At 39.7% G+C, this 25,610-nt stretch overlaps 1 protein-coding gene across 3 annotated transcripts in view; it reads right to left on the bottom strand.

The window, feature by feature from the left end:
* Positions 1-1,595: 1,595 nt before the first annotated feature.
* LOC145439047 (proto-oncogene tyrosine-protein kinase Src-like) overlaps positions 1,596-25,610 on the bottom strand; it is an 80,023-nt gene continuing 56,008 nt past the window's right edge. The window contains exons 13-16 of one of the 3 annotated variants that reach the window (XM_080316511.1): positions 3,765-3,884; positions 3,185-3,470; positions 2,151-2,296; positions 1,596-1,862 (exon numbers count right to left, since the gene is read on the bottom strand). In XM_080316511.1, the coding sequence (XP_080172637.1) occupies positions 1,797-1,862; positions 2,151-2,296; positions 3,185-3,470; positions 3,765-3,884 (618 nt within the window). In that variant the 3' untranslated portion in view covers positions 1,596-1,796. The remainder of the gene's footprint in view (positions 1,863-2,150; positions 2,297-3,184; positions 3,471-3,764; positions 3,885-25,610) is intronic. The other 2 variants (XM_080316512.1, XM_080316513.1) reach the window with 2 other exon arrangements.

Below are 25,610 nucleotides of genomic sequence, written 5' to 3'. Positions count from 1 at the left end.
TTTGATCCATCGGTACCACATCTCCCCTACATATTGAAAAGATTCTAGTCGAAAAGTGGAATAGTGGAATAGATTTGGCAATATTAACATATTGTTTGCTGCAATATTGAAGTTCATTTAGTTACCACTTGATTTGAATTTCCAAAGGTGTGTGGCGCCCGTAGCAGGGCGATTGCGTTGCGATGACCATACGGTAATAAGCAGGGCAAGTTTTTGTTGCAGTCAAATCCGTGAAAAGTTGCACTTATTTTTCACAAAAGTTGCATTTATTTTTCACAAAGGTTGAACACAATAAAAGTTGCATTTATGGACAAGTTCCTTGAACTTATTAGGGTATGAGATACCCGAATCGATCCGTATTCATGGCAATTTAACAACACTCAGTGTGGGCAACTTCAACAAAATTAATAGTCTGAAAAAATTGACCTAATGAAAATATAATTTTCGGCGGTCTAGCTGAATGTAGATCAAATCAGGAAAGACCCAAATTTAAACTACAGTGATATAATCAAGTGATCTATTTACACATAGAGCCAAATATTTCTAGTAAAAAGTTGGTTGCATGAAAGACCGAAAAAAAGTGCAAAAATAGTAATGAAAAATCGAAAAAAATGCAAAAAGTTGCATGAAAATGGAGATAAGTTGCAAAAAGTTGCGATATAAGACTCCTCCGATCAACTCAAAATACCATACCGTACTACATAACTTCTGAGTATTTTAGAAGCTGTAAAAAAGTTGCAAAAGTTGCAAAAACTTTCCCTAGTGATAAGTACGGCTGGACAGAATGATTGGAGTACTCGAATCTGAATCAAGTATTAATTCTAATGATTCGAGTCTAGTACTGAAACACCATTTTTTCGAGTACTGTAATTATATTCTCCTCGACACTGAAAGTTAATTTAACAACGATGATTATAATTTCCATACAATTTTCCACTATAGAAGCCTTGAAACCTTGATTGGCCACATCGCATCATACGAAACACATAGTGCAAAGCTTAGCATGTTAGCGGAAATAACACATTTCCGAAGTCGCGGTCCCGCCATAATATTGTCACAAAGTGCAATGAAATCGGCATGATCTAAAAATGCCAAAGTGTCTCTAATGTGATGGATAACTGGCAACGTATTCTCTGTGTTGGCATAAAAGATACATATTTTAACTTTAACATATTACATTCTGTTATGACGTCATAATGAGTGATGCTCGCGTACCCGACTCGAAGCATATTACGCGATTCAAAATCGAATCACTCAGGTACTCGATTTTGCCCAGCCCTAATGATAAGGCACAGGACGATAAACACTACTCCGATTTGTCATATCAATAACACTTTTCGACAAATATTCAAAATTATTTTGCATCCGATAAAAAAACAATTGATTCGTATTAATTTTTGGACGTTGAATCAAAGAATGTCATTCGGAATTGCAGATTAGCTCTAGTTTAAAAAAAGATCTCCATTTTTACTCGGCATATTTTTCATGTATCAGTTTGATTGTTTTACGAAAATTCAAAACACGCGGACACACGCCATCACGATTAACCCGAATATATTTAAAATTATGACCTTTATCGCAAGTAAATGCAAAAATTTGATAATCTTCTTCATAATCCGTTTTTATTGCCGTTTTAAATACCTTTGGCCCATACGATAACCAACACCTTTTGCTGAGATGTTTATAATCACTAATTTATTGTATACACGGTTTTATGGCGCATCGAGTGCACACATTGGAACCTTTGAAAATTAAATCAGCAACGTTTCGATTTTCGCAAGCATATCAAGGTGAATTCAGGTGTCCGGATAAAATGAGCCTTCGTAGTCGTGATAAGCCGATACCATTTCGTCGAACTCATCCTGAAAAATTGACAAAATTTAGTCCTCCAGAATCGAACAACATTCAGCATTTTTGTATTTCAACTGTTTTTCAAGCCACGGTTATGAAACTCATTTTAACCTAAGCTCGCAGGATCACAACAACCATTGTTGCCGCCTGCCAAAAGCGTTAGCTACACAGATGTAGCTTAATGCAACACAAAATAAATCTAACAACTACATAACATAATTATGTTGAAAATATGTGACTCACTTCGTTAATAATGGCTTTCATAAACACATGCATATTATATCAGGAATCAATCTTACATATAGGTCTGCAAAACTCGGCCTCTCATTTTCTTTTTCATTCCAACATCGGCGCATTATTTGATATATATCTTCTGTACATTCTCGTGGTTTAGGCATCCTGTAACCGCCTAGTAATTGCGGTAAAACTTCTGAATTTCCTAAATCTGCCAAAATATAACGCACTCATATACGAAAGTCAAAATGACTTTGAGGTGGAACAGTGTTTCGAAAAATATCCAGTACATGACCGATTATAATACCGTGCCAAAATGCGTGGCCTTTATTCGTTGGCTATACATTCCTGAAGACGCGGATGGGCTTAGCACGCTTCGAATAAAATGACATTTATTAACAACATACAGTCTATTGGCATAACTTGTCCCAACATATGGCCTATAAATATTTTCAACTTAAATCAATGATACTGGGTTGTGACGTAGTTACAGCAAGCTTATACTCCGCCTTAACTGTTTAGTCCTGTTACGAAAGATGATTTGAAGTAGCCTACACACCAAGTTAGGCAAGTGCTCGGTACAGGATTTGACATCACCGGATACAGTTGGCGAGATAGCGCAGTGGTATAATCCACCTCTGCAACACCAATGAGATTTGGATTCGAGGGAGGTTTAACTGGGCTCCTCCTCGCCATCTCATCCGCGTAAGCGGTGTCTTAAAAAACCTAGATATGGGCCGTGCTGAAAATCGGCAGCTACGGAATCTAGAATAAGGAATATTGGCCTGTTGTAAATGACCATTGGAAAGTCGAAAAACATAATGAATACCGCAGACAACAACAACAACAATAACCAGATACAGTTTCAGTTTACTCTATGGTTAGGCCTACCTCGTGATTGTTTTTTCAGGAAAATAAAGTCATTGTCCAGCATAGGGTTCTATTCTCTGATAGTAAATCTACAGAAGCGCAAATCAATATTTATTGCAAACTAATACAGAGATTCGGTGTCGCGTACTATAGGCTACTCGTCTGGCAGTACACAGAGATGTGCAAAACTTGTATTTGTTGTCATTTCTCATAATAATACCACACGCACTTGCATAAGGAATTGCTCCACCGGTGAAAATTTCCGACATTAAAACTCCGAAGCTCCAAATGTCCGATTTTATGGTGAAACGGCTGAATCTGAGGGACTCAGGAGCCGTCCATTTTATCGGAAATTTGCCCCCCTCACGCGCTTCGTACACCTCGTCCTTTATTAGTCTCGATAAACCGAAATCGGCTACTTTGCATATCTGTGCGTCGCCGACGAGAATGTTGGCGGCCCTGACATCGCGATGAATATATTTTTGCTGCTCGATATATCTCATTCCGCAAGAGATCTAAAACAAATTGATGCTTGTTCCATGAGACTGCATATTTCGGTTAAATACGGGCGATATAAATATGCTACGTCATGATTGATTTTTACATAGAAGTAATTTAGGAACACTACCCGATCATTTCTGTTATTGGTAAGAAGGTATACAGCAGCCACAGCATAAACAGTTATCGCCATTATATAATGGGTGACATATTTTACCAGATCAATGACTGACAAATTTATGCTTTGATTTCACTGCCTAAGACTTGACGACGTGCTTATTTTAATCGCAGTAGAAAGCGTCAGTACGAACTTGAATAGTCATGTCAAGATGATCTTGGTAGTCGATTGATTGTTGATTGCTACGAAGATACTCCAATAGACTTCCATGCGGCATCAATTCGGTGACTATACAAATCGGCTCCTCCGAAACCTATTACGTCAGTGATCAGCAAGAATTGAAATGCTGGTCGTAAATAAATAGTGATTATATGAACTGTTCAGATCATGTCCAACAATTTTATCAATTGAATATCAGGGAAGTTCGTACCAATTCCAATGGTTTCGGTCGATATGGTGCATATTAGCTAGTTGAATTGAGCAATGATTTGTGGATTGTACAAATTTTTCTAGTACCTCAGGGCTCAGAGCCCCTTTTTATACAGATATGTACTTGTCGGAGAAGGTTTACTGTTCTTTGAAATACTTACTCTGGAAAATCGAGATTGACTTTGCCATAACCCTTTGAAATAGCCTGCCCGAGTAACTCCACAGAGTAATTTAAACCCAGAACGGAACGTTTCACTGTCAGTGGTCCCTGTTAAGAGGTGCCTTGGTGTGCCGCGATACCTTGTTAGGGTTGTCGCGAGGAAATTTGCTGCATTTTGCATCGGTCTCCCTTCTTTTAGCATTGGAGATGCAGACAAATCAGATTAGATTTCAAAGACCAAGTTTACTCTTTCGCCTCTCACATGTTGGCTGTTACGCAAGGTGTTTTGTTTACACGTGCATTTAGAAAATAACACATTTCGTCACAAGTTTTTTTGACGAGTTAACTTATCTTCGCAGCATCTTTAAAAATTAGGATCAAGCCCAGCCCTGAAGATGCGACGGGTGCGAACTGAATATTTCGTTGGTTTATGACACGTGAATTATTATTTCGTCATAATCGATCTCAGGACAAGGAGGCAAGTGTGATATCATGGTGTGTAGGAAACTATGGTGATATATAGTACTACTATGTGCGCTAAGATTTTAAACACGAACAAAATATGACCCAACTACCAGAATCAATATTACTACCCATGTTGACAGAACAGGATGAGCTCCACGTATCGAAAATGACCTTACCGTTACATATTACTTCTGTTATTATGCCACACTCGGAATTTAGATTGCTTAATTTCTGTTACATGTCGACAGTGTTTACTATACTTGCTTGCGGAACCCAGGAGCAGTTCAATTGGCACACTGGTGTGCCGCGGCACACCGGTCGAGAACCACTGACTTGGTTGCTAGTGACCTCTAGCTTTTAAGGAGCCATAAACATATGTGCATAGGGTTGCAGTTAAAATAAAAATCAATTTAAAACAAACATGTTTAAAACATGGCCCCCTGTTTAAAACATGTTTTTTAAAACTTTTTTGTAGCCATGACGAAAAGGGTTTCCGGCCCTTGACATAAACAGAACAAAATATCTTTAACCATGACTACATAGTAATGGAGAATTTTTACTGTCGGCGGTCTTCATCATCAGAACACCAATTACATATATCTATACAAACTTTAACCGTGGAACCGGCGATGATTTCAAGGGTTCCAGCCACCTCGCATTGTATACGTCGACTGTATCGGGTGCAAATCTTCCGTTCCGTAATTAGACAACGTTTGAAAAAAACACAGATTTGTTTTCTTTAAATGACATTTGGTTAAAACACTGCTTAAAACATGTTTTCAACAAAGTGTTTTGAAACATCGTTTGTTTTAAAATACAGCCCTATATGTGGATCTCGATAAGAAGGTGATGAGTCAAAATACTTAAGGAACCCTTGAACTTGAACTAATAATTAGTGATTTTAATCTAAAATATTATCCCGTGCAACCTTAATTTATTGCCATAAAACTCCATCTGAGCAAGAATGTAGTTCCTATCTCCGTGGGCGTCATTTAGTTGAGGAAACGAAACTTTTCTGCATTTTCAAGAAGAGGTAATATCCTATTATTCTCATAAATCAATTCAAAAGTACAATCGCATGGTTGATGACGTCATTGCAAAGGACGATAGATATCGATAACGATATCGTTGCGATGTCGGATAACGGAATTGATCTATTCTGCAAATACATACATACCACGGCATACAGTGATACCAGATTGATGTGGCGAAGTCTCTTCATTATGGTAGCTTCTTGCAAAAATTCTTCCGGGGACATTGAACCTTTTTTCAGAGTCTTGATTGCAACATCCGTTTTTCCGTTCCACCGACCTTGGATTTAAAGTTATCTACAAGCATATCGATAACGAACGGAGGAAACAGTTTTGCAGATAAGAGCATAAGCTCATTTTGTAACTATTAATGAGCGAAGAATACCAAATAATTTTCAAACTCTGTTTGGAGTTAAATGTTGCGAGGCCAGCCGCAACAATGCGCATGATACTAACGATGGAGATGTGAGGGATTAGAGTATTTGTTTAAAAAGGAGTATCAAGCAAACAGCCGTGATACCTTTCAACGATATATGGAATTTGAATTGCATTATGAATTTCTTTATTAAAAATCAATGCACGATTTTCTGATGACTCGACTTGACTCGGGTCATTTTCTCAAAATACGGAAATAATTCGACTCGACTCGAGTCAATCTACGTATTGACTCGACTTGGACTCGAGTCAGTGCGCATGACTCGAACCTAGTCATATGACCTGAGACTCAGACGGCCAAGACCGACATTTCACTGTAATTTCGAAGAATAGTAATATGTAACCACACTGTGGGTTTTCGTCTATTGGTACTGGTGCGACCAGATACTGCTACAGTGTGGGAAATTAGTTTATTACAAATGCGAACCATTCGATATCACCAAACAGAGTTGTAAAAATTGCATTTACCAAGAGGAGTCAACACAGTGACTTAGACTCGGACTCGAGTCATAATACCATGCCTCGGACAAGACCCTTTGATCGCTGACTTGGACTCGGACTTGACTCGGTGGTGAATTGGAAATGACTCGACATCACTCGAGTCAAAACTATAAAAATGAGATTGGCTTGTGACTCGGAGCCTTGCGACTTGGTTGACAGATATATATTGGTCTTATAGATCTTATTTATCGTACATAACTAACAATATGTGTAATTTGCAACTGCACGAGGCCATCGTATAAGTAAATACATATTGCCTTATGCGACACTTCTCACACCCGCGCGAGTTCCCATACTTACTACAGTATTGTTTCATTCCATATCAACTTGAAACATCTTCTACACGACTATATGTGACACAATGTCTCATATAGGCTAAGTTGTACAGCTATTCATCGAAGTCAACAGTAACTTCGTATAACATCTAAAACGAATGATGCAACTGTATGCATGATGATGTTATTACCGGCACTAGTGCCATTAGGGTTGCATTTAAAACAAAAAATATGTATTTAAAGCAAAAATGTTTAAAACAATGCTCCTATTTAACACTTGTTTTATTGTATCTTTTTTGTTTGTTTTTTTAAGCCATTACGTGAGGGATATTCAATTGTGACGTCATAGTGGATTGACTTTGACAATCGAAACATAGCTCCTTTGACGAAATGTCTGTACTATTGCTGTTGAACCGACTATTTTGAGGGTTCCAACCGCCTCGTATCGATATAAGTCGACTATACCGGGTGGTAATTGTCCGTAGGCTCATACAACATGTTTACTGGAAAAAGTATTTACACAATTATGGCATAATTTTACAACTTAAAAATATTAGTATTTTTAAAAGGCCCTCGTTTAAAACGCTGTTTAAAACATGTTTAAAACAAAGTTTTTTAAAACACCGATTGCTTAAAATGCAACCCTAGGAACCGTACTACACACCTACACACCTATTTGTGCAGTGTTAGCACTGACGTCAGACCAAACTCCTTGATTATGATCTTGTTGAAGTGTTATGGACCCTATCGGACTATATCTGTGTAATCTGCAACTACGTAAGGTAATCGTGAGTGAATATTAACGGCCGTATGCGGCAATGCTCACAAGCGCCCGACTTTTATACGAAATATAATATTTCCTAATTTCACAACAATTTGAGACCTGTTCTACCCAGCTAGTTTTCAACATATTGGTTTCGTTAGAGACGTACTATCAAAAGTTATTCGAAAAAGACAGCTGTTCCTGCTTACAACGTGTATAGAACAGAAAATATAATGGCTTATTTGGTGTGCGTTCATTCAGGCGAAACCCGCCACAAATTGTATTTTGCGGTAAACGCTGTTCTGTGTTCAATCTCCATTTTGAACAGGTTATACAAGAATATAGTAGTTAATATATACATCGACGTGTCAAAATAATGATAGTTACCCATTCAAAGTGTCTGTAACAGCCTATGACGACACTAGAACGCAAGATATCCAGGATTAAGTAAAGCATGTTGGTGAAAATATCATCAGGTCTCGTGTATGAGTAGGGTTGCATCTAAACATGTTTAAACCTGATTAAATAGTGTTTTGAACAGAGATATTTTTGAATAAAAAATTGTTTTTTTTTTAAGTTGGAAGATTATGCCATAATTGTGTAAATACTTTCCGAAAAACATGGTGTATGAGCCACCCGATATAGCCAACGTATATCGATATGGGATGGTTGGAATCCTTAAAATAGTCAGTCAAACCAACAGTAATGGTACAGATATTTCGCCACAATTGAATAGTTGTTACGACGTAGCTTTAAAAAGAAACCATAAAAAACATGTTTTAAAAAAGGGCCTTGTTTTAAACATGTTTGTTTTAAATGCAACCCTATGTATGAGGCACACGCGGGCAAAGTGTTGAAACCGATAATAACCATCGCGCAATATATCGTAATCGAAAACGCGAATAAAGGTCACATACCTTTGAATACTTCTCCAAAAAATCCAGCACCAAGTTTCCTATCCAACGTGAGAGTATCTCTGGATATCTCCCAAACATCTTTGGCGAACGGTGCTTTGGGCTTCTTTGCAAGTTGGCATGGACGTGAAAGTTGACAACACAGCCCATCTGATTCATCTAATGAAAGAAACAGATTCCAGTTTGACCCTATCGTAAGCTGTTCTGGACGAAAATTCACCGCAGCGTGATATAAATCAGTACATATAGACCGATGTGCACCTCCGGGCGTACCAAAATATGCATGGGGTGTAGCTGCATAGATAGATAGGCAGTTATTGAAGGATGCATAAAAAAAACTTGTCACATCATAAAGCGCTGGTTTACATTTTGCAGGCGACGTTCGTGAAGGTGCTGACCTTGGTTTTGATAATCCGTTCGCGTTCTGTGTGTCAACCACGGAAATCTCGGTAGGTTCTGCACTGCGAACCTTTTTCATACATTACAATTCTCACGTCATTAGAACATCTTTGGTTTGAAATTTATTGTATTTAAACTGTGGGTCATTTTATGCATGGCGCTGGCAGCATAAAAAATCAACACTTAACGATCATGCACCTTGACAACCTCAAAAATTTTACCTCCTTTGTTACAAATGTTTGCTCGAAATATCCAGCTTTCAGTTTATTGAATATTTAGTGATTCTAGCTGTGAGCCTGACCCGTAATCCCGCAACATTAAAAGTGAAATACGTTATATGTACTTAGTCAGCGAATGATGCAAATTCAGCCAATCAATAAAATTGATATCGTTGTCTGATGTGAAAAATCTAGCAAGCGTACGGGGTCCATCTGGATTGCATATGTTTTCTACATCATAAAAACTAAATCCGTGCGATTGGAGTGTTGACTACTGCTTTATAACTGACGCCTAATACATTGTTCGGTCTGGCTTGAGCCGTTAAGACGTAAGCTTATATTCCCTTGCAAGTCCTCGTCGAAATTCTTGGCAAAGCGACGGATGATATTGATTTTATGGGACTATTATATCATTTGATGGCTCCAGTTCACACATTTGGCGACGTTTGAAAAGTCAGTATATGTACTTCAGCATTGTGGCATTATGTGGCCCGAGTCGTCGCTAGGTATCGTGACTACATTAATATATAACACTCTAGGGTTGGAATTAGCAATATGACGTCACGTGACGTCACGAGGTTTACGTTCGCGTGCACACAGAGCCTTTCAAAAAGGTTCGCGTTCACACGAACCTGAACCTTTCAGGGGTTCACACCATCCCTACTATATGCATGTATGTATTCATGTCAACTTACCAACATGATGCTGGATAAGGTCGTGTAATGTGGTAAATTTCTGCTTGGCAGATAAAGCATATCCGTTCGTCTTCGCAATACGGTAGTGTATCACTATTCGCTTTCCTTCGGCATTTTCATGCAGCACGGACAACACAAACGCTCCTGTCACATAAAACTATATTTTCATTGTGTTAGTTACGAAAGCATTATCATTTGACACGGTCTTGAACATGTGTGCATGTTTCACTGTGCAATGTGCATAGTATGCGTGTTCTGTAGGTATCAGGGTACCAGGGTGATACATGTTAAACCATTCATTGGTGAAATGTAACGCTGATATGTCACAATTTTATCTACAATGTTGCGAGGTCGTAACTATTGGAAGTTTTACGTGGAAGCAAATGCTCGATTCCACATCGTAAGCGCAAGCGCTGCCGTCACTGTGGTCGGTTGGCCTATTGTATAGGCGGTGCCTTTATTGTGCACGAAACAGTGTTGGGATCAATTCACTGCCTTCGAGTCATCTCGAGTCATTGCACATTTTGACTCGAGTCAAGTCAAGTCAATCGATTTTTAAAAGTGACTCGAGTTAAGTCAAGTCACTTGTTTCTCGGAGGTGACTCGAGTCAAGTCGAGTCAAGTCAAATCAAGTCACGAGTCAAGTCACGATTCAAGTCAAATTGATTTTTTGAAGTATGAGTGATGATGCAAGTCATTACATTTTGCTAACTAGGTGAAGGAAAGATTAATTGGCCATTTATCTTCAATCAAATAACGAATATAAAGTGAAATATACATTAAAAAAGGTGTTGTATCGCTCACGTACACGAAGAATTGCTAATAAAATACGTGAGTAACTGTATATAGCTACATGCTACAGTCTGTTCTTATCTGCCAATAGAGAGGATCGAATAAGAAGTCTCAGGATGTTGAACAAATTGATGTGGTGCAATACACTACCCATCTATACACACGTGAGAATATAAACGCATAAACTATATATTCGTTCGATTTAAATCATACAAGAGTGTTCGTAAAGGTGAGCACTGCGCAATGTAAGCACTCAGCACTCTAAGAAACAGAGATGGGTTTCTATGAGAATAATCTATTGCTACAACGACAACATAAGCTGCGATCGTTTCGTTTGCGGGCAATATATTTGTGATATAACAATGGAGGATCAGTGTAACGTACAATCAGTGAATGAATGGTTGCTCTCACAAGTGACACCGGCGTATCGCGAACAACCCGAAAATACATAAGATAGCGTGATTTATTCGACACCGTTTACTCAATGACTTGAAATTGACTCGTAAATTTTGCTCCAAGTCACGAGTCAATCCACATTTCTGAAGCGCCGAGTCAAGTCAAGTCAAGTCATTGTTGCAAAGTGAGTCGAGTCAAGTCAAGTCATACGAAAAAGTTGACTCGAGTCTGCCTCGAGTCAAGTCATGACTCGAGTCATCCCAACACTGGCACGAAAGTATATCACAAAAGGTCCATACAGTAGAGGTCATAGGTTTTTATGTAGTGATGAATTTCCCTACTATAGGGCAAAATAAAATCATAATACAATCCGACGGTATCCGAACAACCAAAATACGAAGCAGGGGCATCAGCATAACGAGGAAGCTTTTTCTTTTCCACTCCACCCATTTAATCACGCGCGTGAAAATATGTGTGTAGTTAACTTCTTCCGGCTTACGAGAATGCTGATGGCGAAGAATATTATTGCAGTTGTTCTGCCTTTATCTGTTATAGTAACCATTCTTTTAGACGACAAAAACGCACGCCATTTAGCGATCTGCCAGACTATGAAAATCGAACTGTTAAATTTGGCAAAAATATAATAGAACCGAAAGTACGAGAACATATAGCTGTGGTGGACGGCAAGCCTGAAAAGCGAACAATTTGATCACAATACGTCTTTACCAGGCACTCTATCACTTTCGCGAATTAGGTATGTTCCTTTTTCGTGGGATTCGTTGAGTAGGCGCCTTTGGGCATCTGCCGCCGTTATCTTACCGAAAAACCATCTGCAAAATTTCATATCGTAAAGGAAAGTATATGCCTTGTAGGTACAAATGGGGACCAACCGCGAACTTGACAAAGACACAGTCTATTGACAGTGGTTCTCAAACTTTTTAGACACGGCCCCTTTATGATAGCGAACAATCCCCCCTCCTTATCGTGATTTCACAAAATAGTGAAGAGTACAATCAGAATGTCCGCAATCCCAAAGGATAGTTTAATGGCATTGTACGTGTTGGCTGCTGATAAGAGAATTCTCAAATACGGAATTCGGACAATAGACAGAGCGTTAACCATGAGTTGAAGAAAAAAGTCGCGGGGAGGGCGATTTTTATTTGTTAACAGTATTTTCGCGCCCCCCCCCCCTTCGATGCCTCACCCCCATCAAAGGGGAGCGCACCCCCATTTTGAGAACCACTGGTATAGTGAAAGTCAGAGCTTAAACCGGTATTTTAGCGAAAGAATAACCTATGTTGCTTACTTTTACGATACTAGCCGTGAATGGTAATTCTCAAATTCTAGGTTTACTATGAGTGATTGTTCGTTGATTTAAAGATGTGCATTTGGTGCTCTCACCCTTCCTGCTCCGGCGACTCCTCCAATGCGATATAATTGCTCGGTATGTATCCTTCATGGTTGGTTTCAAGTGACTTTCCCAACCACCAATCAGGTTGACTGCAAATACATAATTACATTTCATCAGAAAATGCAGTCAACGAAATGATAGTGCGATGACTCATATAACTCTTGTAAAAATTATGAAACCAGATGTAGTTTATCGAATAAAGAAGGGGCTGATATTCATGATAATTGATATGTGCCTCCTCATCACTAAAAGCTCCAAACTTTCACCAGGAGGTCGACATGAATCCAAACCTTGTCGTATCACGGTACGATTCTGATTCTTATAATGTGTACTGCGCTCTGATTACGATGTGATCTCAAATTAAAGACAAAGGCGGAAACAATTCTTTGGCAGCCGTTTTCCTCAGAACCAGGGCTTTGGAGTCGGAGCCGGAGCCCGGAGCCGGAGCCCCGGAGCCGTGCATTTTCACCGGAGCAGGAGCCGGAGCTCTACATAAAATTCAACCGGAGCCGGAGCTGGAGCCCGTTATTTTAGGAGTAGCTCCAGCTCCGACCTATTTAATAAGATGCTATTATATACGCAAGAACCACATCTGCTGATTTATCATAATTGAACAACAAGCCTGAATTTTAATGCTGTGCACAGCAATGGCATGGAGTAAAGTGCGTTCTAGTTCTAGTGCAACTACGATGTTGTCGACAATTGACAAGTATTCAGTATGACGTCACAAGCCGGCACGGCGGCACCTGTATGTCTTCGTTGCTACATCGGATGCTACTGACGGCTGACAGACTCTAGATTACTATAGATAACTAACCTATCGGTAGATTAGTAATCTATATAGACCAGGAATAGCCAACCTTTTCGGCTAAAGGGGCACATGCAATTGACGAACGAGTGTGCGGTCCACTAGCCACGCCAAGCGGGTAAAATTTTCTAAGTTTATAAATAAACAAGGTCAATAATATTATTACTTGAGTATTGCGGGTCTATTGTATACCACCCGCTAGGCTCAGTTTGCAAGACACGACTATTCGGCGTTAGGCCACATCGATATCGAAGGTCTGTGATAATATGCGACAATCATTTTGTGCCTACATTTCACCGTCGACGATTTTATGCGAGCGCAAACGCGAGAAGACTTTCTCCCGTAATTGCGAATACAGTTAGACTCAATCGGATAAATTAGGCGTTTTTTTTCATTTTCAGTAGGGGGTAGGCTATCAAGCAAGAAATCGTGTGATAATCAAACACGCGAAGCGTGAAGAAAAATTTCGCTAATATTTTAGTTTATTGTAATGTACGACAATTTACTGAAAATGTGACTGGACCCTGGATCTGCCAATGCGTCGGAACCGATATTTTAGTCATCAACGTCCCAAGTGTCGCAGCCAGACTTCTAATTTTTGGTTGGCATTGCAAGTTCACAATCTGAGCAATTCATTTTCGATAATATAATATGAAATTACCTCGCGGGCCACGCAAAACCCTCTCGCGGGGCACATTTGGCCCGCGGATTGGCCACCCCTGATATAGACAGGCCCATTCGATAATTTCAGAGCCGGAGCCGGAGCTGGAGCCGGAGCAATGGTAATAATGCGGCTCCGGAGCTGGAGCCGGAGCTAATGTATGATAGAAGAGAGCTCCGGAGCCGGAGCTGGAGCAGTTTAAATTTACGGCTGCTCCAAAGCCCTGCTCAGAACGCCCCCTGTTATAAACTCATTTAAAGCTATTGCATGCAAAAAGTAGTGAAATCATAGTTCCGTTGTGTGGTTCTAACATATGATGAAATCATCAGGGTTGGGGAGTCGGAGTCGGAGTAGGTGGTGTCGGAGTAGGTGTCTCTTTTTAGAACGGATTAAAGTCGGAGTCGGAGTCGTGAAAAAATACTGGCTGGAGTCAGAGTCGGAGTTTTTGAAAATGCTCGACTCCGACTCCGACTCGAACTTTTTTAATTTGAAAACAAGCGACTTCAAACATCCCTTAAAATTACTAATAATAAATAAAATAGGATTCGTATGTATCAACAATCATTGTTATTAGTAGGACAATTTTTTTTTGACATGCCAAAAAAAGTCCAAATTAGGTCAAAATTGTAGCGTTAGGTCAAAAAATGTCAAAATTGTAAACAAAGTCAAAATGTTTTTACAACCTGCATTTCGTTTGTATCGTGGATTTTTCACTGTCGGCGAACTTATCATTTGACATTTTACAGCTTGTGGCCTACCGTTGTAGACGGCCCATTGTCTGCTCATTGTGAATCATTAACATTCAAATAAAACAAATAGGTGGATATGGTGTTATGCTCAAGTACCGCAATATCCTAACTGAAGCATGACTGCGTGGGCATTCCATGGTTGTTATATCAAGAGGCGCATTATGAAAAATTTTGATGTAGACACCATATTGTCAGAATGAAGCAACACGGTGTGTCGCCAGCAGTATACGCACGACTTCAGTAATGTCAGCCAACAACTGCTGCTGTTGAACGTTCTTTCTCCATTCTTGGCAAGCTACTTAGTAAGGACGGACACTTTCTACCCGAGAATGTAGGAAAGTACCTTTGGTTGTACTACAACAGATTTTAATTATTTCTACCATCATACGTGATGTAACTACTGGAATTCTTCATAGATTTTGTTAAATTCAAGTTTTTTCATGAAAAACAATTGTCCGTTAAGAAAGTTTGTTCAGGCTCAACTACTTCGCAAGGACAGACATTTCGAACCAGAAATGATGATAAGTAGTACAATTCTAACATATTGTGGGAAAACACCTAAGTTCCAAACGTTAGGTCAAAATTTGGTCAAATATGAATTTTTTAAACTCAAAAAATGACATAAGTTGCAAATTGCGTAGAGAAAGAAACTTTCGACCAAATCGCGACCAACCCAAAATTACTGATGGAGTCGCAAATTGGTGCAATTTTTAGAATTATACCATGATATTATGAAAGAGTAAATACATCGTCTGGTTTTATAAGTGACAACGTCACTTGCAAAATTGATGCAAATATAACAAAATATGACAAAATCAAAAATATTTCTAGAAAGTAGCTCAGCCGCATAGATCGAACAAATGTTTAAGAGTGCAGGTATGATACAGCTACATGCTATTTGACTACTCCCTATATTTGCTTTCTGATCACCGTTTATTAATAGTGAGAGAGCGTGTGCTTGTCATCAGTATAGTGTGTGGCGAGAGAATTTGTACAACTCTGTATTAGTTGTTTACTCATACACTAGCTAGATTGACCAGAGCCAGGACCGCAACACTCTGGTTTACTGGTAAATCTGATTACGTGAGAAGAGAGAGGATACAAAATTCATAGCAATATATATGCAATTCTCGATAAAATTGACCGATTCAATCATGAATTATAGAAATTTTTGTTATATATCTCACGTTTGTCTGATTGATACATATTAGAATTATAGTATCCGTGGCTATTGTGTATGTTTTAAAAACTATACCATATGAAAAAAGGAAGAATAGTTTGAAATGAACACTTCCATGATAATTGCACAGTAGGGAAATATTTCTTATTCCATGATTTTATAATAAATAATTAAATACTGTTTTATTCAAATCCAAATTTTTCTACTGCAATAACTTCGCTTCGAGTGGTTGGAATTGAGCCAAATTTGGTGTACATCATCTCTACTGAATGCCTAATAATTTTATGGGGTTGACAGAAAAATTTTGAAATTTAATTTTTTAATTTTTTAATGATAAATTCAAAACTTTCTACTGCAAGAATCTCGTTTCTACTGGTTGGAATTGAGCCAAAGTTGGTGTGCAGCGTTGAGTTCACCAACCTAACAATTTGATCAAATAGCCGGTGAAATCTGTAAAAAACGTTTTTTTAACAGTCCTATTGGGCAGTGAATATTTCGAGACGTGCCACAGTGAATCGACTTTGCATGCCATAGTGCGCAATTTGTTTGCTATATGAAAGTCATTCAACAGTCACTGTGGCATATAATTTTCGAAGTAAATTTGTGGTACTGTTGGAGTCGAAGTCGGAGTCGAAGGAAAATAGTCGGAATCGTAGCTGGAGTCGGAGTCGGTGCGTTTAAAGACTCTGGAGTCGGAGTCGGAGTCAGAGTCGGAGTTGGTCTGTTTATAATGTCTGGAGTCGGAGTTGAAATCGGTGGAAAAATTTACCGTTTCCACAGGCCTGGAAATCACAGTGCCATTGAAGCTTTGATCGAGTATGTTTTGCTCTCCATCTATTTACCGATGCCAAGTATGATCTATAGTTCGGAAATAGTAGATCTAGTAATATAGTTGATCATTTGAAACCATCAGCATTCCCAGGGTCTACAACTCTAAAAAGTACCCCAAAACGGCTGACATTGTTTAATGTTTTATAAGTGATAGTGCTAAGGTGGGAAATGGGTGAATTGATTTTGTTCTTGGGTGGATATTTTCATTTTGCCGGCATGATGCCGAAAAGAAATATAAATATGAAATTTGTAGCAATTCAATGGTTTAAGGTTAGTTCTTTTTTTTTGGTTCGCATCAATCCTATTTACTACGCTTGCTTTCGAAACTACTCTTGCGGTATGACTTGGCATTATAGAATACGAAAAAAAAATAGTTCAAATATATTATCTAATTACTATATGTAACTCATAGTACGCTGCACAATGAAATTGCTATTACCTTTTATCAATTATAATTAGACGCTCTCCAACTTTGATGGATAAATCTTCATCTATGCGTGCCTCGTACTCATACAGAGCAACGTATGTCTCGTGGCGCGTAGAATCACCTATCATTTGTGAAACATCGTCAAGAGTTATATATTTGAAATGGCACGAGCCCTGTACAATCTGGAGCTCGTGTGAACCGCCACGAAAACAAATGGCATGAAATTGGTAATTTTAAAAAATATAGGCCTACACTATACACGTGACAACTGATCATTGGAGATGAGGAGAAGCGATTAAAACGTTCTTGTTCATTGATGGTCAGACCTGATCATGCGCGATCCGCATATCAATGCTATAGTATGGCCAATTTATGATGCCCCATTGTTTACCTTTCCGTACTGGTACATCTTCGGCATGTTTTGACATACCCCATGGTGCACCGTGAACATTGGTTCTAGAGCACTGCTAAAGATTACGATCTAATACATATGTGAGTCGAGTCACTTCCCATGATGACGACACTATACTCATCAGAAGCAGCCAGTCTTATTCTACTTTCAAGGGTTGCTCAAGTAGGTTTTGCCAACTTGCACTCCTCAAAATGTTATTTTATGCTATACTTGCACTTCAACTTGGCTTTTTTTAAACAGGACTACTGAATTTTAGACTTTGGATTTTGTAAAGTGAAAAGTAGATTTGGATAATATTCTCATCGCTTTCATGGACTGAATTCTCATACCTACTGGATGAAATAGAACCTGCATCCCGATAGCTATACATTTTCGAGAATTGCATATGTTTAATAATAAGAACAGTCATTTTACATTGGTCAAGAATATGCTTACTTCGATTTAGAAATTAACCACTTCCGACAAACTACTGTCATGATCATGCGACTTCTACTTGCAATGGAATAAAATATTACTTTGTTATTTGCGTTTCTAAATGAGTACTAAGGCTGACTACTTTGACCATGTCCACCTACTAGACTGAGCTTCATAGGTCATGATACCCTATAGGCCTATTTTCCCCTTAACCCTTACGAGGTGGGGCCATATTTTGCAGAATTGACCTTCACTTTTCAAATTCTCACCGTGACCCCACCAGGTCTTGAATCTGGGCCGTTCCAGTTTAAAAGTGGGCGGAGTATAGCCTTCTACCGATTCCACCCTTGATCGACACCCCATGAAATGTCTGAGGTTTTTAATAAGTTTAAATAAACAAGCTTTCCCCCCAAAAAAATCTCTCTCTCTCTCAATTTTCAAGGCTGACCCTCAGGATGGCGTCAGAGAGTGGAATGTGATGCTTCAGTGCGTAGCCACTGTTGCCTGGTTTCAAACAAGCCGTCAACCATGGTTGTAAACCGCGCGGTTCGTCAGATATCGAAAAATGGAAAATACATATAAAATTTACAAATGGGCGTGGTCAGTGAGTGGTCATCGAGGTCAAGTTCATGATCAAGACTCAATCGGCCCCTACAGTCCGGTTTATGGCATAAAATAACGCGATATGCTTTCTTTGTCATATCCAACCATTTGCAGGCACAGTAAACCTGTTTATGACTCATATGCCGACTGAATTTGCACTTGAACTTGACCTAGATCTTGAAAATCACTGAAGCGTGACCAAAATTTACACAGAAAACCGTACGTGTCGACTTCTGATGTTCTGACAGATTTTCCGACAATATTTCCCACTCGGAAAATATCCGGAAGTTTTAAGTGATAACCATATTTTATTTTATTTTTAATTTTTTGTTTATTTTTATAAACTAAAATTTTTGAGTAAGGTACCAAATACATCGGAAAAGTCTCAGCTTTTCAAAAAACGTAGTACCCGACGTCTAGGGCGTGTCAACATGGAGAAATCGGTGTCGGAGACATGCCATATCAAATATGATACGCCCACCTCGTAAGGGTTAAAACCAGTGAGTATTTCTATAGCAAACCATATTGAACTTTTATAAATTCTTGATCTAGATCAAGACAGCCACTGTATATGAGATATGAAATTCTTTCGTAGCTCTTCACTGAAATATCATCTCAATTTCTTCTTGAGAATCTTGTGTCTACTCACTTTCGTCCAGTTCGAATGATTGATTCGCTCCTGGTAAATACTTTTCTGCTGTAGGAGGAGTCGTAGGTGAATCCTCATATTTTGATGATGACTTTCTGAAACATCTTCCGAAGCAGCCACAAACACCCATATCAATTCAAAGCATCTGGCCTGATTACTTGCAACTCCTGTCACTGAAAAGTAACGGTGGAAATAAATTGGCCACGTGGCCGAAACCCTACTATACATATTATGTGCTGATATATTGTGAGTGCTCAGAATCTTTGACACATTCAGGTTCGAGCAATGTATCAGACTTGAACAACTAGATAATTCTAGTCAAATTCAGCGTTGTTGTTAATGGTGCTCGTGGTGTCTGTCGACCAGGGCCGTAACAGCACTTCGTCACCCCCCCCCAAAAAAACGTTGGTTTTGGGCCCCCTATAGCGTGGTAAACCGGACTTCTGGGGAGCTTCGCCTCCCAGACTCCCCTCCGACTATACGCTGTTTACATTGGATATACGCTATTTCTTCATTGGCTGTCCGTTTAGTGGGTCTGCTTTGCTTGCCTAATCGTGCGAAGCACGAGATATTTGTATAATTCATGACTGAATCGGTCAATATGACGCTGTTTATACATTGGCTGTCCGTTTAGTGAGTCAGATTTACCTGCTTAATCGCGCGTAGCGCGAGAAATTTCTATAATTCATGACTGAATCGGTCAATATGATCGGTATTGCTTATATATTGCTATCAATTTTTATCCTCTCTCTGCTTTCGTAATCTGATTTACCGGTAGAGCTGAGTAAGGTGTGCTTGAAAAGATAGGACCCCTCAATAATAAATGAACATTTCCGGGTGAATACCCGTTGGCAGGAACCAAACAGCACTTCGTCAGGCCCCCAAAAAACTTGAGTCTTGGGCTTCCATAGGGTGATAAACCGACCCCCTTCCAATCACGTTGTTCGCTTTTGCCACGAAATTACACTCGTACTGTTCAGTTAGCCAGCGCCAAGCGCGAAAATTTTTGATAATTCATCATAAAATCGGTCAATAAGATCGGGAATTGCATATATATTGCTATCAGTGGCGGCTCGTCCTATAGGGCAACTGGGGCATTGCCCCACCTAAAATTCTGTTCAATAACAATTTAATCATTTATAGACGCACAGCAATCAGTATATACCGAGATCACAGCGAAACCCGCGTTCTTCTTGTGCTTTCGCTAACAAATGCCCATACATAGCGAAGTCTCTGCGAAAATCGAATTCTCTTCTGTGTTTTCGCTTTGTGAATGCCTAGCCGGGGCTTGCCCCGGTAGCGCTCATAACAAGATTTCACTATCTATTCTCTCAAAGCCGCGCACAATAAAGAAACGGTGATTTACTCTCTCTTATTCGTAAAATGGCCGAGCAAGTGGGGCAACTATGCCTGTCGCCCTTAAGGTGTGATGTAACAATCGTATCTATATCTGAACTCGGTTACCATGATATGCGTTGAGTCGACCTTTGCTGGTATATGTCGATTTTGACGGTGTTTCGCACCATGATAATTCTTGAAACTTGGTATGATATGTCGTGAAGGTAGTATTTAGCACTGCTCCAAGTTTCAGGCTTGCTACTTAAAGATAAGGGTAGTAATTTCGTTTCCGAAGTTCAGTGTGTGCTGATCTATCATGTACATTGTACAGCAAACAGATTTTACTCAAAAGCCGGCATTGGTCTCCATTGATTTTGACGTTCCATACCGAGATCGGTAATGACATTTGGCACAGTAAGTCTTAATGTTAGTATCGACCGCTGTAACAAGTTTTAAGTTTGTCACTGAACTATGTGGGTGGTAATTTCGTTTCCAAAGTCGAGTGAGAGCTGACTCTTCATTTATCGCTAACAGATTTACGCAAAAGCCGTTATTGGTCTCTATTGATTTTAACGATGTTCCATACCTAGATCTGTCATGAGCTTTTGCACGGTATGTCTTGATTTTAGTATCGAACGCGGTGCCAAGTCTTAAAGTTGACGCTCAATGATTGAGGCAGTTATTTCGTTTTCGAGGTCGAGTATGGTAGAGATGCGCGCTGATCTGATACTTTTAGCCTACCCACATCATTGCGGATCTCACGCAAAAGCCGGTGTCTGTCTGTGCTAATCTAGTCTGCGTTCCATAACGAGATCGGTGATGATATTTCCAATGGTATATCTCGATGATCGCATGAAACAGCTAACTAAGTTTCTCGGTTTGCATTCAAATATTCACATAATTTTATGTTCGCCAATGTGCATTTCACTGTGAAATTGTGGCCTTCAAACCATTTGCTTACAATCCCCTGTCAAATGCGATAGCTATTTCATTTTCGATGTCGGCTAACAGCTGATCATTCGATCAGCCTATTCCTCGATCTATTTTACTCAAAGTTCGGTGTTCGTCTGTTTGTATTGATTTTGACAGTGTACCATGCCGGAATGGGTCATGAGATTGCGAATGCTACTTCTCGATGATTTCATGTAACAGTATGCTAAGTTTACGGCTTTCATTCATGTATTTATTGATTACTATATTTTCCAACGGCTATTTCGCAGCAGACTTATAGACAGTAAGCCGTATGTGTTGCGTCACAATCTCCAATTTCAAGGCCAAAATGTACTATGTTGTTCCGAGACCGAAGTTCCGAGGCTGCTGTCCTTAGTTCTTCAAAGACCATTCAAATTGATGTTCTGGATTCAATATGACAGGCCCAATCTATGAGATAACAATTGCGTATGTGTCCGAAGTCGTTGACCTTTGCAGTTAGGCTTACGCAATCTCTCGAGTTCTAGTCATTGGAATTAGTCTGGTCAAGTCAAGTGCGAACATGAATCGTATTGAATCTTTGCTCCGTACGTAGGCTAGTTTACGCAGTTGCCTTTAGAGCGAAAATTAAAGGTCTAGAAATTGTCCAGTCCATTGATCCAATCGTACGCCGGGTACCTCCGCTTTGTTTGCTTATCACCTGTTCGTAACTCGTAACCACCAGCTCAGTGGTCGTAACACGCCAGGATCGTGTACGAAACACTTTCGGACGGCCTATCGATTTGCGTAATCTCTAACTCTACCATGAAATCATAACGCATGCTACTAAGGATGACCTGATAATTGATTCGTGGCATAGGGACGATTCTTAGTTCACGTACATTATGTAAAATAATCCTTTGATTAAAAAAAAATGAATAAAACATTTGTTACCACACTTCAAGTCACGGCTCACCGGCAAACCTCTCGCGGCACCTACGTTAAAATCACTGTTGTCGGGAAATTCATGTGACCATCATATTAAAGTTACTTTTTAACGTTGGAAAACGCCATTGTGACGTCATGTTGATAAACGTCGCTCGCAGCCCTTGCCCCACCGCCCGATATTGTCACGAGCCGCCACTGATTGCTATCAATTTCTTGTCCTCTCTACTCACGTAATCAGATTTACCGGTAGAGCTGAGCTGCTACGGTAGGCCTATGTCAAAACATATAGGATCGCCCAAACGTACTAAACTAATAGATCACACGATTTCAAATTGGTATTCCTTCACTGGCATCAAATTTTTCCCTGCGGGATGGTATTTGTCCTGTGAGGTTCAGATTACCAAGACAGGAACATTCGACGCCAGTCATTTAGGCGTCTATGGACAAATAAACCTATATGTATTTAGTACATATAACGAAGTTTTCGGTCACCATACGGGCAGTCCTTTTCGGCCAAGGTTTCTCGCTGCCGATTGTTCTGGCACACTTCTTGGAGTCGCGTGTTACATGACCTAAAACTATATATGACTTGGTGCGTCGTGGCGCCGTAATGGCCAGCGCGGATATGCCCATTTCTACTAATCTTGCGTATTTTTCCTTGGGGAAGAGTACCCAATAATCATAACATTTGGCAACTTGAAATCGCGCCCAGCGCGAAAATTTTTTGAATAAGTTGCATAAATTTTCAAAAAAAAATACTCTATAATTTATGCTAATTCACCAACGAATTTGGGGCCCCCTTTCGAGCTCTAACCCCCCCCCCCCCAATTGGAGGGTTTGGGGTGCGGCAGTTACGGCCCTGCTGTCGACTACTATGATAATTCACACCAGGCCAATTTTTTTCTGCCGACTTGTAACACGGCCCATTTCTAGGCTTTTATAAGACACCGCTCTTTATAAACTCGGAAATTGCTATTACTACTTGTACTTGAGGGTGAATTTACGTCGTTACTTCTACTTCTAGCTGAGTGTCAGCGATAACTACTTAGCCACCTCTTGACTGGTTTATTCAATCAGATAAATGACAATTTCTGGTTCGATTTGTCTCAAGTCATATTGCTTGGTCGAGTCATCCACAATGACTTGAGTACAAGCCGAATCAATGCACAAAGTGACACTTTTTAGTCAACTCAATGAACTTGGCTGTATAAATATGGTTTTCTATTCCGTTTCAGTATAACTTTTGGAGTCTGTGAAAAGTGCCACCCTTTCCCATCTCAAATTCTGGTAACCCTAAGATTAGGTAACGGTGAACATTTGCTTACTACGCACAGCAATCACTGACATTTCGGGCATAAAGATTTAGTGTGCTTTTATGTTCTATTACAAACCTAATGAGTGTATTCGGTCAATAATATCAATATACCGGCATACATTGCATGGATTGCGGGTCCCGTTAGTACCGCGGGGCTAAGAATGCAATGACAGGAGTATCGGCATCTTGACAGGTTTCGGCTAACACGCATCGATGATAATATTGCACTAAAATATCATTCGCGGATCGCATGTTTACCAAAATTGTATATGACATGGTGTGTCCTGGGTCGCAGATAGCTGGCACCGAAATGCCGGCCTCGGAAGTTGCACACTAGACTGAAGCATACCAACGTCCTGAAGGTATGTCGTGATTCCGGGAATATTCTGTTCTCTCATAATTGCGAATAAAATCACAATTATGTATATTAGGCGCACTTTTTAATTTTTTAAATTTTTGTGGTGGGTTACTTAAAACAAGAAACCTAGAATCATAAAATCCCTCGAAACGGAAAAAACATCAATCTAAATCAATTGGACGCGAAATACTCTACTTGTTGTTTTATTCGTTACTGATGTCTCTATAGAGCAGGGGTCACCAACCTGGTGCCCGCGGGCCCAAGGTAGCCCACGAGGACCAGTTGAGTAGCCCGCGAGCCTGTTCTAAAAATAGATCGAATAGCAGCATTTGCCAATATTCGTCAGATTATTACCAGTGAGCTTTTAAATATATAAATTGAGTGATTTAGCTATTCTTGTTTAAATCACACTATAAAATGTGACTTAGAAATGACAATACATATATATATATATCGAAGATGTAAAATATGACGGCATGCCATCCACGGTCTTCTTGAAATGGTGGGGGGATACTTTATGGTAGCTCGACGTCCAGGACAATACCAAAGTAGTAACAACATTATTATCCGGTTGCAGATAGCGGTGAAGTACTAGCAGATGCAGTATGTCCATTACGTATTGCATCTTTTGACACAGCTTGTCTATCTTACACTCAACGCAGTTTATAGTACCATTTTTTAACTTTATGTAATCGATGCTGCTGTCAGTTATAATGAAATCTGTCATGTCTGGATGCTGAGCAGTCAGATATTGAATTTGTACCACTGCAGAATCACCTACACCTCCAAGCCCAAATGCTGCAGCAAACTTTTGGTGCCTTGTTGACACGGAAAAGTACAGTGTTGAATGCGCAACAGCTGAAGGTTGCAAGCGTGTTTGGTTCAACCTATCGTTGTGAATCAGCCTTTGTGGACACGACCTTCATCAAAAAAAACTCAGAACATGCCTCACTAGTGCACATCTGGAACACTTACTCAGAGTTGCAGTGTCATGTTACATACCAGAGTAAAGCGCACTAGTTGAGAGCATGCAATGCCAGGCCTCCCACTGACTGGTATAAAAACAGATAACACGATGTCCAGTCCAACGTGTGACATGATTTATGTTGAAATTTGAGCCGACAGTTGTTGTATAATTTATATAAACATGGTGCGAAGTAATTCGTGATTTCCTAAAAAGTGTTTGTGGCTAGCTAGTTGAAATGAGATGTTTTGATTTAAAAGACTCTCTTGCAAGTCTTACCGCTATTCGATTGCTGTCCAGTGTTACGAATATTAAAGCGGAATTTCCGTCTGGCACGGGTAAACGGTGGGAGTAAATAGTAGCCAGTCGCTTCAATCAGTACCCAAAAGTAGCCCGCGGTTACTAAAAGGTTGGTGACCCCTGCTATAGAGTATACTTGTTAATTGGACATGGTTTACGGAGATGTGGGTGGGTGGCATGGACCTTGTCGCCGCTCTTTACTACGCCAATGCTACGAAGCTATATTGATTTCTATGAAAATATCTTTTTCAGATTTCTTTGTCAGGCTAATCAAAGCATTGGATGACCT

The sequence above is a fragment of the Botryllus schlosseri genome, chromosome 5 (assembly GCF_051294905.1).
Source record: "Botryllus schlosseri isolate E-star chromosome 5, Bs_hap1, whole genome shotgun sequence".
Classification (NCBI taxonomy): Eukaryota; Metazoa; Chordata; class Ascidiacea; order Stolidobranchia; family Styelidae; genus Botryllus; species Botryllus schlosseri.
Note: the sequence above shows the minus strand (reverse complement) of the source record. Positions and strands in the feature narration are given on the sequence as shown.